General features: G+C 29.9%; 1 protein-coding gene across 1 annotated transcript; it reads right to left on the bottom strand.

Moving 5' to 3' along the window:
* Positions 1-2,302: 2,302 nt before the first annotated feature.
* On the bottom strand, positions 2,303-3,725 carry LOC107896604 (transcription factor bHLH147). The gene is made up of 2 exons (XM_016821807.2): positions 3,437-3,725; positions 2,303-3,343 (listed from the first exon to the last, which is right to left on the bottom strand). Exon 2 carries the CDS (start codon positions 3,257-3,259, stop codon positions 2,627-2,629), a length of 633 nt encoding a protein of 210 aa, XP_016677296.1. The 5' UTR covers positions 3,260-3,343; positions 3,437-3,725; the 3' UTR covers positions 2,303-2,626.
* Positions 3,726-14,461: the final 10,736 nt, after the last annotated feature.

The following is a 14,461-nucleotide window of genomic DNA, read 5'->3' as shown; positions in this document are numbered from 1 at the left end:
TAATGCAATAATAGGGATTTTAATTAGAAAGAAATTTTAATTAATCAACCTAAAATACCTGCTTTTATGCTCGAAAGAGATATTTGCATAATTTAGAGATTTTTACGGATCAAGATACTAAGTAAAGAAATTGGTTAATTTAGATTGGTAGTGACAAATGAAATATTTCCTAAGTATTATTTTGTTTTTTGGTTGTTTCTTGATTATGTATGTGATTTGGTTTTTTTCATGTTCGTTAATTAATTTTAGTTAATCAATCACTTGAATTATTTAATGAAATAATAAAAAGACATTTTTATTCACTGTAATTATACTATTACTTACCTTAGATAAAAATTTAATTAATTTTGCATTGCATTGATCAACCAAACGCAACATTAATGATATATACATGAAATAATTGTGTTTTAAAGAAGGTGACATTTTTTTTCATGAAAAGGGAGAAGGGAAAAGGAATTGAAAGCGTGGAAGGTGGGAAAAAGAGGAAGAGGATTAAATAAAGCACATGGGTGCATGTGTGGTGTGGCGTGTTAATATATGCTATGCCCTCACCCTAATAAATGCTTGGCGTAGGTTCCCGGAGCTCTCTTTTTCTCTCACAATTTGAAATTTTATCCATTTTTTTCTTTAATTTTTATTTCACGAGTAAAATTCTACTATTTTATATGATAAATATATTATCATATATATATCAATTTATTATATTAAGTTAATTAATATATTTAACGAGTAAATTAATATATGAAAATAAAATTCACAACTTACAGGATTTAACAAAAATATATATATGCAAATAAGATTAAGAATAAAAAGAGAGTGGTCCATTGGATTCATTCGACCATTCCAATCATCATAGTGTTGCTACTCTTCAGTTGCATCTGCAAATCTACCATCTCTCTCTGCCAAAGAAACTCCAAAACCCCCCATCCCTATTGATAGTGATGAATGGAAGGCAGGCCAGCCAGGGCACTCGTGTGCGTGCCTTGTTGGATTTTCCATTCATACAATTAGGCAAAAGGTGACAGCCAATTAATCCCACTGCCTCTCTGAGTGTGACCCTCCCTATCCCACCACTCTCAGCCTCAGGGACCTGTCTCTGCGCATTCCCCTTCAAGTTCAAGGCCAACTAGTCACCCCTCCCCTCTCATTACCTATATATATAAATTACTCATTTTTGACTTGTCATTTGATAATGGTTAAAATTTTTATTAAATACTTTTTAATATCGATTGTTACCCATATTCACCCCTAATATTATATTAAAAACACAAATTATATATATTGATTCAATGATGAATTGAACCCAATCATTCCTATTATTAATGCATTAAATATTCTAACTCATAGAAAACATTCACCTCCACCAAAAACAAGTCATAAATGTTGAAAATATTCATGTTCATAAATATGGATTATATTCATAATTACTTCTACCTTTTTTCTTTTACTAAAGAATTTTTAATTTAATATTACCACATTATATATATAATTTATTCATGTATATATGAATGATATAAAATGCAAACAATAATTTTATATGTTAAAAGGAAAGAGAAACAGAAGTATTGACCACATCTATCTTGCTTCACCTCTTTTAAGAATTGGATAAAGTTGCAAGGAGTTATAATGTTCCTTTCACATAAACTCTCGAGTTATTGTGAATCAAGACAAAAGAAGTTTTGTACCTATTTAAGAGTTCAAACCAAGTTAACTGGAATTTAATCAAGATAGAATTGAATGTAGAAAAATCAAGTTCTAAAAAAAAATATGTGAAGATAATAGAAATACGCCGGTCCTTAGTACAGTCTAAGCTTTCTCTCTCAAGTCAATGGTACCCAATTTTAGGGCACTACCTTTGAATACAAAATGTGGGGACATATACCCACATGATACCTGCCATGCCAGACACACTTCTCACTACTATTCGTTTGGCGCTATCCTATCGCCACCTTTTGGACTTACGCACATGCATTTCACTAACCCCATTTCCTACCAACTTATGTTATACTCCCTTTCCCCCTTTCTGTTCCTGTTTCCTAAACCTCCCAGAAAAAGGTCTTTAATTGATCTAGGATTTTATATATATATATATATTTCTCATTCAAATGTCATTGAAATCTAGCAACTAAAAAGGACATCATATGAACTTTAAAGATAAAAGTAAAACCACCAAACTCAGGCAGTAAAGTAGTACTAGTAGCCATTTAGATAATAGCTTTAGTTTAGCCCCATTAGGAAGGCAGCAGGAGGTGGCCATCAAGATCAAAGTGCATTTTGTCAAAATCAACCCCATCATAATAAATAAACAAATAAACCTTGAATTTCTTGATTTCAAGCCTGAAATCATTGAGTAACAACTCTACAAAAGTCAAGCATTTACAATTTTTTTTATTGCAGTATATTTCAGAGGAACAATGGCCTAATAATGAAGGAAAATCTTAAATCCCAACCTTTCTTCATATTTTTTTTTGAATAAAATGAAAATATAAGATAAACTTGCTTGAGAAGGAAAACGAAAAACAAAGAAAACATGTATTTAACATTACTTAGAGAGTGAGGAGGCAAGAAAATAAAAAATAAAAAAAGGAAGATGAGGATGACTTGGCAACTAAGCAAATTAAAGGTGTTACTGACTAGGCGGCGGCGACTGGGGCGGAAGAGCTGAGCCAGAGCTGGCGACACCGGAGCCAGATAGCAGCTCGGCGAGAGTGGTCATGGCTCGAACCTGCATTTCAAGCGCAGCTATGTAATCAGTCGCTTCTTCAAGAATAATAGGCAACGGTTGCTTCCTGCAACCAGGAACCAACCGTCCAAGAACCTTGACTTTTCTTTGAACAGCCGGTAAGCTTTTCGATTTCAGTTTGGAAACGCTAAATCTCGGTTTCTTCGAGCGGCTACTCCCGGTGACGGCAGCCACGGCGGCTCCCCTCTGCCTCTTCTGCTTTCTGAATTTCAGTTTAAGCCGGCTTGTCAAAATGGCCCGGCTCCACCTAGTCCTCCCTTTAGCAGCAACGGCCAAAGCTCTATCAGCGGCTTCACGGACGGCTCGGCCACCGCGCGGAGCCGAAGAGGAAGAAGTGTTGAGGCTGACCTGGCTCAAAGCCTGAAGAAGCTTGGAGGAATAGATTTGCTGCTGCGCCTCCGATTTCCATCTGGCGTAACTCTGGTGATTGTCTTCCATGATCATTGATTTCTTCTTTTTCCTTTTGCTGCGATCAGAATTTGCGTTCGTCACAGGATTCGTTACCATGGACGCCATCTCACCGGATCAAAATCCTCTAATATTCTCTCTCTCTCTCTCCCTCTCTACACCGTACGATTCGGTGAATGTTAACAGAAGCGTCTGCAACAAAAGAAGAAAGGAATCTAGATTCAGATTTTGAGACAAAACAGAGATTCAAATTACAATTCTATAAAAAGGAACAAAAATTATTACCGATTTGATGAACTCAGAGGGTGGAATCGAGAGAAAAGAAAAAAAAAAGGAAGAAAACGGAGAAAGGGTAAATGAACGGAACGGAGTTGAGGAGGTGTGTTGGATTGAGGAAGAGATGGAGAGAGGAGAGGGAGAAAGTTAAAATATAATAAAGGAATGGGAATGAAAAGAGAGCAGGCGTCATTTTACATTTTATACTCTCTACTCTTATTTATTGCCTTTTTATACTCCTTTTTTGGATTTTTGCTATAGAGGATGGATGGAGTGGGTGCGACCTTTGGCGACGGTCCCTCCCTCCGATTCAGTCACTGTGTCATCATGTTAGAAGTTGTCTTATTATTATTATTATTATTATTATTATTGAATTTGATTTTTTGAGATACTCAATTAATTTATAATTATTTTCATTTTTATGATATTTTATATTCAAAACACTTTTAAATAAGAGTTATTAAATACTTTTTATTTACTTAAAAATAGCTTTTTTTTACTAGAAATATTTATAATAAAAATTTAAAATTAAAACAAAAGAAAGCTAATTTTATCATAATAAATCCAAAATTTTAAAACTTAAATTAGCATGAAAATTGAACTAAAAATATCATCAAGTTAATATATATATTGAAATGGAATATTGATAGATTTGAGGTAGTGAATTCAATCCCTAAATATTCCCTCTATCTCTTCACCTTAAATTTGAGATATAAATATTCAGATTTAATTTAAATTGTAAGAAATTTTTTAGATAAAAAAAAACAAGGATAATAAAGTGGATTTTAAGACGAAAAAATAAAAAATAAAAATAAAAGGATAGGATTTTGAATCAGGTGAAGTGAATAAATAGAAGGGTGGAGAGGTGCATTTTGTAGGTCGAAACCACCTTTGTTTGTTTCTTGATACACCCCATTTTCACAACTTGCATTATTACTATTATCTAAAGCTCTCTTTTGATAATAAATAAATAAAGAGTGAAGGGAGGGGATTTATTCTTCTACCCTCACCCACTTAGTGGAATGAAAAGGCTACTCCAATCAAATTGCACCATCCCATCAACCTTTCTTACTCACCACACACCTTGCATTTTCATCAACTATTTTGTATTTTTCAACCCAGTATTTTCAATTTTTTTTACCCAAATCCCTCTTAAAATTTTGAAAGCCTTTTTCTTCCAAACACACCCTCAACCACAAAATACAAATTCAAACTTTAAAAAAAGATATTATTAAAAGAGACAATAAAAAATTATGAACATAAATCATAAAATATATATAAATAATAATAAAAACGTATCTAATTGTTTTTTATTTAACTATAATAATTATAATAAAATAACTTAAATATCATTAAAATATAATCTCGTTTGTATCCAAAATTATGAAAACAAAAGATTCTTTAACATATTGTTGAATATATTAAATTAATTTTTATTTGTTTATTTGGTTAAAATGTAAAATGTTCTTATTTGACCGATAGAATATAAAGATTATTTTAAAAAAACTTTTTACTAAATTATCTTTAATTATAAATAAAAAATTATTAAATTATAGTTCAAGTAAAAGTTAACTATGAAAAAAATATAAAAACAAATAAGACTAACAATATACAAAATGTTAAAATTTATCAATTAATAAATGAGTAATAATAAAAATTCACTTATAATAATTAATTAAAAATTAAAATAATGTAATCCAAAAATGTAATATAATAAATAAATATTAAATTCAATAAACTAATAATTGTAGATAAAATTCATTTACAAATAAATATAGTTGATATGTTACTCTAAACAACCTTATCATTATTTTTAAACTTTTAATTTAATAAGGATTAAAATGATGAAAAATAGGATAAAATTGTCACAAATTACACATTATGGAGATAATATAAGATTATCTACAAAGCAAATGGTAATAGGATTACCTTTATATTATCAAATCTTAACATTACTAATAATTATATATAAAATTTAGAATCATAAAAAATCTTATATAAAATTTAAAAGTTGTAAACCAGAATATGTCATGTAAGATAATTAAGAATAAAATTAAATGCGAAAGTATACCTATACACAAGTATTTTAGAGAATAGTGACTCTCTTTTCTGAAAATAGAATGTCAAAAAAGTTCCATCTATAAAATTTGAGAACTATAGCTTTATTATATAACTTTTTGCACATTAACTTTAATTTTTAACCCGTCCATTTTCAGTTACAAGGTATTTAAACATAAATAATCAAAGTTTAATAAACTTTAATTAGATCACTTTTAATTTATTTATAATAATAAATAAAAACATATAACTTTTTTATTTTATATATATATATGTGTGTGTGATGTTGATACTATCCTAAATATAAAATGGAAATGAAGTGATGTAGGAGGAGGAAGAGCATGTGAGCTACAATAGAATCTAGCATGTTTTAAACCATTCTTTACTACCAGCTTTTTAAGTTATCCAACCAAATTGTGTTGTCCTAACGCCAAGCAAATGCAGTGCACACTGCACAAAGCAACAAACAAAATGCCAGACATCATTTCGAATATTTAAAACAAATGACACAAAATGTGCAATTTGCTTAAAATATGAATATATTAAAACCCATAAATTTACCCAATAACAACACCAACAACATGTATACAAGCTTGCTCCATCAATCTTAGTTAATTAGTTTCTCCAATTCAACATGGCTCATCAAAATAAAACAAATTTCATAATCAATAATTTATTTTTTTTAAATTAAATGAAAAAGAGAAGGGAAGAGAGATGATGATATGTTGGGGTAGAATTGGACGGAGTTGGGGGTGTGGGCTTCCACTAAAAGACTGGGAAATCAGGTCCCACATAAAAAATTTTGTTTGCTTATGCAATGATTATATGGAAGTGATGGTCCACAAAATAAAAATAAAGAAAGGGAAAATGCATGTGCAATTGTGGGTTGTTTCACTGGCACTTTTTCCATCTTGGGCTTTGTTTTTATAATTTTATGGGGGGAGAGGAGGTTTGGAATTTTCCTCCTCCTTTCTGAGGTGTGGACAGTTATGCTCTCCACATTTCCTGCCATTTGGGGGGGGGTCCCATTTTCTCTAATGCCAAACATCTTTTATTTTTATTCACTGCCTAATCCCATTCTTAACAACCAAGTTTCCACTAAACACTATGGTTTTTCTCAACAATAATAAAGGGGGATGCTTTCGCGTTTTGTCACACTCTTCTCCTTTACCACCTTAATCTCACTCCATTACATAAAATTCCAGCTGGGAAAATTACAAAGCTAGTCCCTATCACAAAAGTTCAACTACAATTATTGTCATGTAAAGATGTCAAAGCTATATGTGATGGTTTCCAGAATATGGCCCACCCTATTTATATTAAACACACCTATATACATTTAAAAAATTATGTAATAATAGTACCACTGAATTAAAGTTTAATTGAGATATTCATATTATATATAATTATAACTAAGTTAAATAATTTTATTGATATCATTATTTTGCCAAACGAATTTTAATTTACTCAGTATGTAGATTTTAAAGCATTTAAGTGAGGATTTGAATAAATGCTAGAAATGGTTTGGTGAAAATGAAAAATGAAAAAGGGGATGATGAAAACAAGGTAGGTCTTTTGGGAGACCTTGGGAAAAAAAAAAGAAGGTAATCCTAATTGTGACCAAAAAAATCATTGTACCATGTGCATGCTAATTGCCAAAGTAAGCTAGGGACACACATTTGTATGGAGCAAATTTTAAATCAACAGTTGACATTATGATGTGCGTCCCCTAGAGACTGCCTCCCTTATGTGAGGCATAATAAAGCAATGACCACCAAAACGGGGGAAAAGCATTAAAAAAAGTAGCACTAAGGTGCTTGCTGTATAAATGCAAATGGAATGAAGAGTTATCCACATTATTTAACCTAGCTTTGGATTCAACCATATAAAGAGAGCATGAACCCAATTATTGATGCAACTGTGAAGAGTGATTCAATCTTTTTTAAATCTAGCTTTGGGTTAAACCATGGAATGTGGGAATCAACCCTAATTACTGGTGATGAAATTTCAAAACTTATAACAAAATGTATTAGTATTTCATTAAATTTAGGTTTAAATATACTGATTGACTTTTGAATTTGATAAATTTTCTCATATTAATTTTTAAATTTTCTTTTTGATGAGATTGACACTTAAAGTTATTAGCGTTACACAAATGAGTCTGAGTCTCTGTGACAAAAGTTTGGAATTTCTTTTCAATGAATTTTTTTTATTTGTTTGAAATATTATTCAACTTTGTTTGAAGTTGTTATAAATGATTGAGTTTTTGGTTAATAATTTGAAATGTTTCTAGAAATAGATATCCTATGGGCTTCATTTTTGTTCTTGTTGATGATATTGTAGATTTCGTTAGGGTTTTTCTTCTTAAGGTTAGGTTTGATGTTGATGAAAACAAATTGAGGTTATTGTGTAATCCATGCAATTTAATGATTGATGCTGAAATTTGTATATAATTGATCATAGTTACTTCAGTAACGAATGTGATATTCCGTAACTCAAACTCGACAATTGAATTAAATATGAGGTGTTACAAAAACATTTTGATTGCATCAATTCACTAGCATAAAAAATGAACCAGGAAAACAACCCAAGAAAACATTAAACCAATTTTACACATAACAACAACTTTATTATTTTTTGAGATACTTTCTCTGCATGCTTTCATCTTTTCTTTCTGATATGTCACATTCTTCCACAATATTTGCAACTCATCCATATCCACCAAATATTTAAGCTCAACATTCTTAATCCTCAACTTCTTGTTTCTACTGAATAGTATGTTGTTTTGCACTACTAAATCTTCCACTATATAGTTATTATCTTTCACAATTGTTTATCCATCGCCACTTGCATCAACCCAAAAAAAAAAAATTACATCTATTAAACTATAATACAAAAAATCAATTTAGATACAAAAATTATAACAAACCAATTAATACGAATTTGAAATCGTAATAGGTATTACAAAGTATGAACTAACAAATTTTGGTACAAGAATATGCATCGAGCATATTGCATTTTCCCCTAACTTTAAATCAATAAAATGATTAGTGTACTATAAATTTTGTGAAATGGGATGCTAAACAAAAAAATATATAATTAATAAAGTTTAGAATAAATCACATTAAAACAATGAGGGTGAGAAAATTAATGTAAGAACAATATTTTATTACGGGTAATAAAGAACAACATATTAGATACATGGTTACAAAAACTATCAAACTCAATTAAAATATTTACCTGTAGGCTAAAATTGTGACAAACCAGCATCTTACATATTTTTTTATTATAACATAAATTCCTAAATGTATATCTACAATATACTAGGTAACCCTTACTTAAATCTATCTCTTCACTCCAAAATAAACACTACCTCTTTGAATTTGGAACATCCGAAAAACTTTCTCCCTTTGCTCCAAGGCATATTTGAGCTACGTATTGGAGCCCTCAACCACAATGATAGCAAATTGCCCTTCGTTGATTAGTAGATTTTAAACTTAAGGAAGACATGAGTTTCAAACAATATACTTCTTGGGTTTTCGACTGTGTCCAACTATGGATTTTGACAAATAAATTTATGGATTTCACAATATGGATGAGATTCTACATTAAAAATGACACAGGAGAGGTTGAGAAATTTTGCTTCAAGAATATAGAGCTTTGCTCTCTAAAATCAGTCGAGTGAGTTTAATAATTTTAAAACCTCCTTTCTAATTATTTTAATAAAAAAATATTTAAAATATTAAATGATTTTATAGATTAAAATATATTTGTATCTAAATAATAAATGCTATTAAAAAGGAAAAAGAAAAATTACACATGTTAGGATGTTATTTATCAATTTTATTAGCTAGTTTAAAGTTCAAATGCCATTCCAATTTGATCCAAAAAATTTTAAGAATCAATATAAGAAAAATTACCAACCCAATCTGAAATGAATTTTCACATTCATCCTTATGGAGGATAAGACCTCGTTTGAAATTTTTGCCCCCCCCCCCCCCATTGTATAACTACAAAAAATATGGACTGAAATTGGCAGCTACTATATATAATGTGCTTTACAGATATAAACTTGCTGGCAAGATGACATAGTCCATTTATCCATCCATCATGAAATTATGTAAATTATCTATAATTCTCTTAATCCATATTCATTTGGTGTTATGCAGAAGGTCAACACAACGATGTCGCATCAACAACATCAAGGATATTGACTTTGTCTAAACATTGAGCACAACCTTAAAATCTAAATATGTAAATCCATACATAGGATTTAAGTTAACATCTAGAGTAGAGGTGTGCATGGCCGGGCCGAATCTAACTATAAATTTAGGCCTGTGGGCTTAAAATTTTATCCAAGCCTGACCCGAATAAAAATGTTAAAACTCGGGTCTGATCCGGCCTGTCCACATTAATTTTTATATTGTTTTTATATAATTTTAAAATATATATAAACAATCAAAAATACTAAAAACATCAAATAAATATTTCTCAACAATTTGAAAATAAATTTTAAAAAATATGTTTACTTAAATAACACTAAAATAGATGCAACTTAACAAGTAAATGTTTCTAAAATAATAACAAAATTAACAAATTTCTTTAAAATAATAAAAAATTAACAATAAAATAAGTTTTATACAATATCCAAACAATAACAACAAAATAGTAGCAACATAATAGTAAAATAGTAGCAAAATAGGGAGAAAACAATAAGAAAATAATATTTTAAAAAAAAAGATTTTTTTGTCATGTAGTGAATTTGGGCCGACCCAAGCCCAAAATGCCTTACCTGAGTCCTGGCCCATTTTTTAAATGAGCCTTATTTTTTTGCCCAAGCCTATTTTTCGGACCTATATTTTTGCCCAAACCCTCCCACATTTCGGGCGGGCCTTCGAGTCGGGCCAAATTATCAGCTTATGTGGGACAGTTATAGATATGTTAAAAAAAATTATAATACTACTAGTGGGATTTGTTAACCAGGTCACCATCTAAGCATCTAATGAAGTATTTATAAATGTTGATAAAGTGTTAAACAAAGAGGGGAATAAGAAAGATGATGTGGTAGTGCTAAAAAGATCAATTCACTTAACAAGACGAAGAGTTGATAAGGGACAAGAGGATAGGCTGAGAATTGAGGAGTGAGCTACAAAGAGAAAGTATGTTAAGGTTGCTGAAGAGGCCCAAGATCCCCTTATCTACTAGTGTGACATGGTGGGTTGTTATAAAGGAGTTGCCATCAGAGGGTATGTGCAGGATGTGCACTATGAGACCCATTCTATTATGAGAATACGGGGTTGTTATGCTCAGGTGGAGCCCAATAGTCTTCAGAAGCTTGTTCACACTTAAAAACCGAGTGTTTGACGAGGATGCCTGCTGAGCGGGTGGTCTATTTCTAGAAGTAGAGATGGTCTAGGTCCTTTTAGAGGGACAAGTGGTCTAAATCCTTATTGAGGCTGTGGATATATATAAATTCGAGAAGACGAATCACCAAGACTACTAGACAGATCACAAACGTTTTTCAAATATACTATTGTGTTAACACGTCCAAATCTTTAAAAAGTACAACAATAAGTAAAACAAAAAAGAGTGAAAAATAGAAAGCAAACATCCAATGATAATGTCAAAATAATCTCTCCTTCATAACTCAAGTTATCTTTTTTATTATACCAAACGTTCTCTCTTCAAAAATAGAAGAAAGTGTTAACTAATTAAGAAGTAAGAGATGTTTGTAGATTAGATTAAAATTGGATGAATCTGAGCTTTATGTACAACCATACAAAGTTTAAAATGTTGTGATTCATATTTTATTAGTGAAGGTCTTATTCATAAACAAACAAAAGTGTAATGGATTACACCAAATCATTAGCTTTAATCCAGCTAACCCTGCCTCCTTTGCCACAAATCACTAGGGAAGGAAAACATCCTAACTGGCATGCTCAAGTGAAGTCCATATCAGTTGTATAACTCCAAACTGCTTACTAGTGAATATGAGGCTTCTTTTCATTGACCAATTGATAAATCAACCCCTTTGCTTGTCGGCTCGTGAAACATTTTCAAAGAAAGAGCCTATAAAATTGCATTTGGTGTCACCATCTTAAAATCTTCCTATCATTCTGTCCTTTTATCCAAATATACAACTATTTATTTGCTTCAAGGATAAAAATAGTTGTTTGTGTGCTTTCTAAGAGTCATTGAAGTCTAATGTTGCCACCCACGGCCCATTCTGATATATAAAGTTATTAAATATAATTATTAAAAGTGTAAAATTGTAAAATTATGGAATAAACCTTAAATTCTTTTTATTTATATATAACTATTATAAGAGTAAAATTATAATTTTACCCTTACATATGTAATGTATTTGTTGCACAGTAAAATATTTTATATAAAAGAAAAATTAAAGATAAACTACACCATTAGTCATTAAATTATGGGTAAGTTTTCATTTTAATCACTTAATTAAAAAAGTTATAATTTGGTCACTAAACTATTCAAAAGTTTTCATTTAAGTCACTGGGCTATTATGATTTTTTTTTAAATCTACTAACGAGTTCTCAATAACTATTCGATGATTAGTATAATGGATTAGTACCCATCAACAAATAGAAGAACATATCTTAGATCCAAGTTGATTTGACGGCCAGTGTCGGAGATCCAAAGTTGTTTCATGAAAAAAATCATAGAAAAGAAAAAGAAAGAGAACTTTTGATTGGTGCTGACAGTATAAATAGAGAAAATCATATTATATTGATTTTAATAGTCCAATAACTAAATTATAATTTTTTTTAATTAACTAATCGAAAATTTATTTATAATTTAATAACTAATAATATAACTTACTCCAAAGCTTAATTGGAGCTAGACAAAAATGAATGTATCTGTTTTAAGATTAGAAAAATAAAAAGGAAAAAAGAAAAAGGAAGTGTGATTTGGTAACATCCACAACTCAGTTGTATTGCCATCGCTTGGGTGGGGTAAGGGTAAGCGGAGACGACAATCTTAAATCTGCTTAATTGACTTATTTCACCCATGTCAAACCAACAAAGATATCAACATTTGACCCATTACATTACTTGATAATCAAATGCACAAGTTACATCAAGAGGTCAAATTCTAGGAAAAATAAATGCAAGTAAAATAAGGTATTTTTCAGGATCTAAACCACCACTGTATGCCATTAATTTGCATTTGGTATTTTATGCATAGATAATTTATTTATAACACACTTTTCATCCTTTAGTTGAGGGAATAAAGCTGTTAATGGTCCGGGCAATTTGTTTATGTTCAAAAGCTTGTTTAAATTTTAGGACAGTTTTGGCAAAATATCTTGTCTTAAAATGGGTTTGAATAAAAAAAATAGACTCATTTAAAATATAGACCAAGCTCGGATTTGAACAAAAAAATTAGACTCATTTAAAATATAGACCAAACTCGGGTTTGAACATTTAAGGTTTAAGTCCAACCCCACCTATTTTTAATTTTTTTTATATAATAATAGCCGATTGAATTCATTAAGAAAAAGAGAGGGATACAAACAAATTTAAAGACCTTAGAAACAAAACCTTGAAAGACCGAAAAGTAAAATAGCTCAAGAACAAAAAAATAAAAAAATTGTAGAGCAATGAACCGACCGTCCCCTCTCTTTAGTAAAACTTGAGCTCAATCAGCATTAATCTCTTTGCAAGCATCATAAAATGTTGAATGAGACCAAAAAAGAAACGGGAAAATAGATTAAAGATAATTCCACAAAAACTTTGCATGCATAGCTGATCATAAAAGAATAATATTTTATATTATATTATTTTTATATATTATGTAATTTAGGACTCATTAAAAAAATAAATCTATATTAAATATATAATACTATTCTAATGTAAGCACTAAAATATTATTAAGATTAGGGGTGAGCAAAACTCGATTCGACTCGAAAAAATAAAAAAATTCAAATTTCGAGTTAAACGAATCGAGTTATTCGAGTCAACCCGAATTTTTTTCGAATTTCGAGTTCGAATCGAGTTGAGTTTTCGAATTCAAATAACTCGAATAATTCGAATATCAAACTATAATATTTTACATTTTTACTCTAAACTCCCAAACCTTTTTACTTTTCCCTCAAAACTTTTACTCCTTCTCACTTTCCCCCCAAAACTTTTACTTCCCTTCCATCCCAACCCCCCAATTTACCCAAAATCTATTTCCCACTAAAATTTTACTCTCCCATTTACTTTTTCTCAAAATTTTAATCCCAAAACCCTCAAAACTTTTTATTTTCCCCCAAAATTTTTACTCACTCCCACTTTCCCGCTAAAATTTTTACTTCCTTCCCATCCCACCTCCCATCTACCCCAAACTCATCACCCCCACCACATTTTTTTTTAATATTTTCCCTCTAAAATTTTACTCCCCCTATTTACTTTCCCTCAAACTTTTATTCCCCAAACCTTTTTATTTTTTCCCTAAACTTCTACTTCTCACCATTTGCTCTCAAATAAAAAAATCAAAATTATCCAAAAAAAACACTATACATAAATAGTAATAAATTTATTTAGATCTACGATTTATATTATTACATTAAATTTCACATTTTATATTATTTATATTATTGAATTTTTTTAGTCATATTGAATATTTATATTAAAATTGAATTATTAATTATGTCATTAAATATTCATGTTAAAATTTTATATTGGTATCAATTTCACATTTTATCTTTAAAATAACTTTTATTAAAAAATCATATTTTTACATTTAATATATTTTTTAATTACAAAATACATAGTGACAAGAATCTGAAGATAATTGAAATAATTAAGCAAGCAAAGAAGCTAACCCGTATATAAAAATTAATAAATAAATTATGATGTGATGAAAGTTAATAAAAATTTTGGTTAAAGTGAACAAATTTTATTACGATGGGTGACAGTTGTTACAATGACCCAAAATTATTTTTTAAAATTTAACTCGAACAAATAT

Source organism: Gossypium hirsutum, chromosome A10, assembly GCF_007990345.1.
Source record: "Gossypium hirsutum isolate 1008001.06 chromosome A10, Gossypium_hirsutum_v2.1, whole genome shotgun sequence".
Lineage (NCBI taxonomy): Eukaryota > Viridiplantae > Streptophyta > Magnoliopsida > Malvales > Malvaceae > Gossypium > Gossypium hirsutum.
Note: the sequence above shows the minus strand (reverse complement) of the source record. Positions and strands in the feature narration are given on the sequence as shown.

Coding starts and splice junctions, on each gene's coding strand:
- LOC107896604 (XM_016821807.2), bottom strand. CDS start 3,259: ATGGCGTCCATGGTAACGAATCCTGTGACGAACGCAAATTCTGATCGC.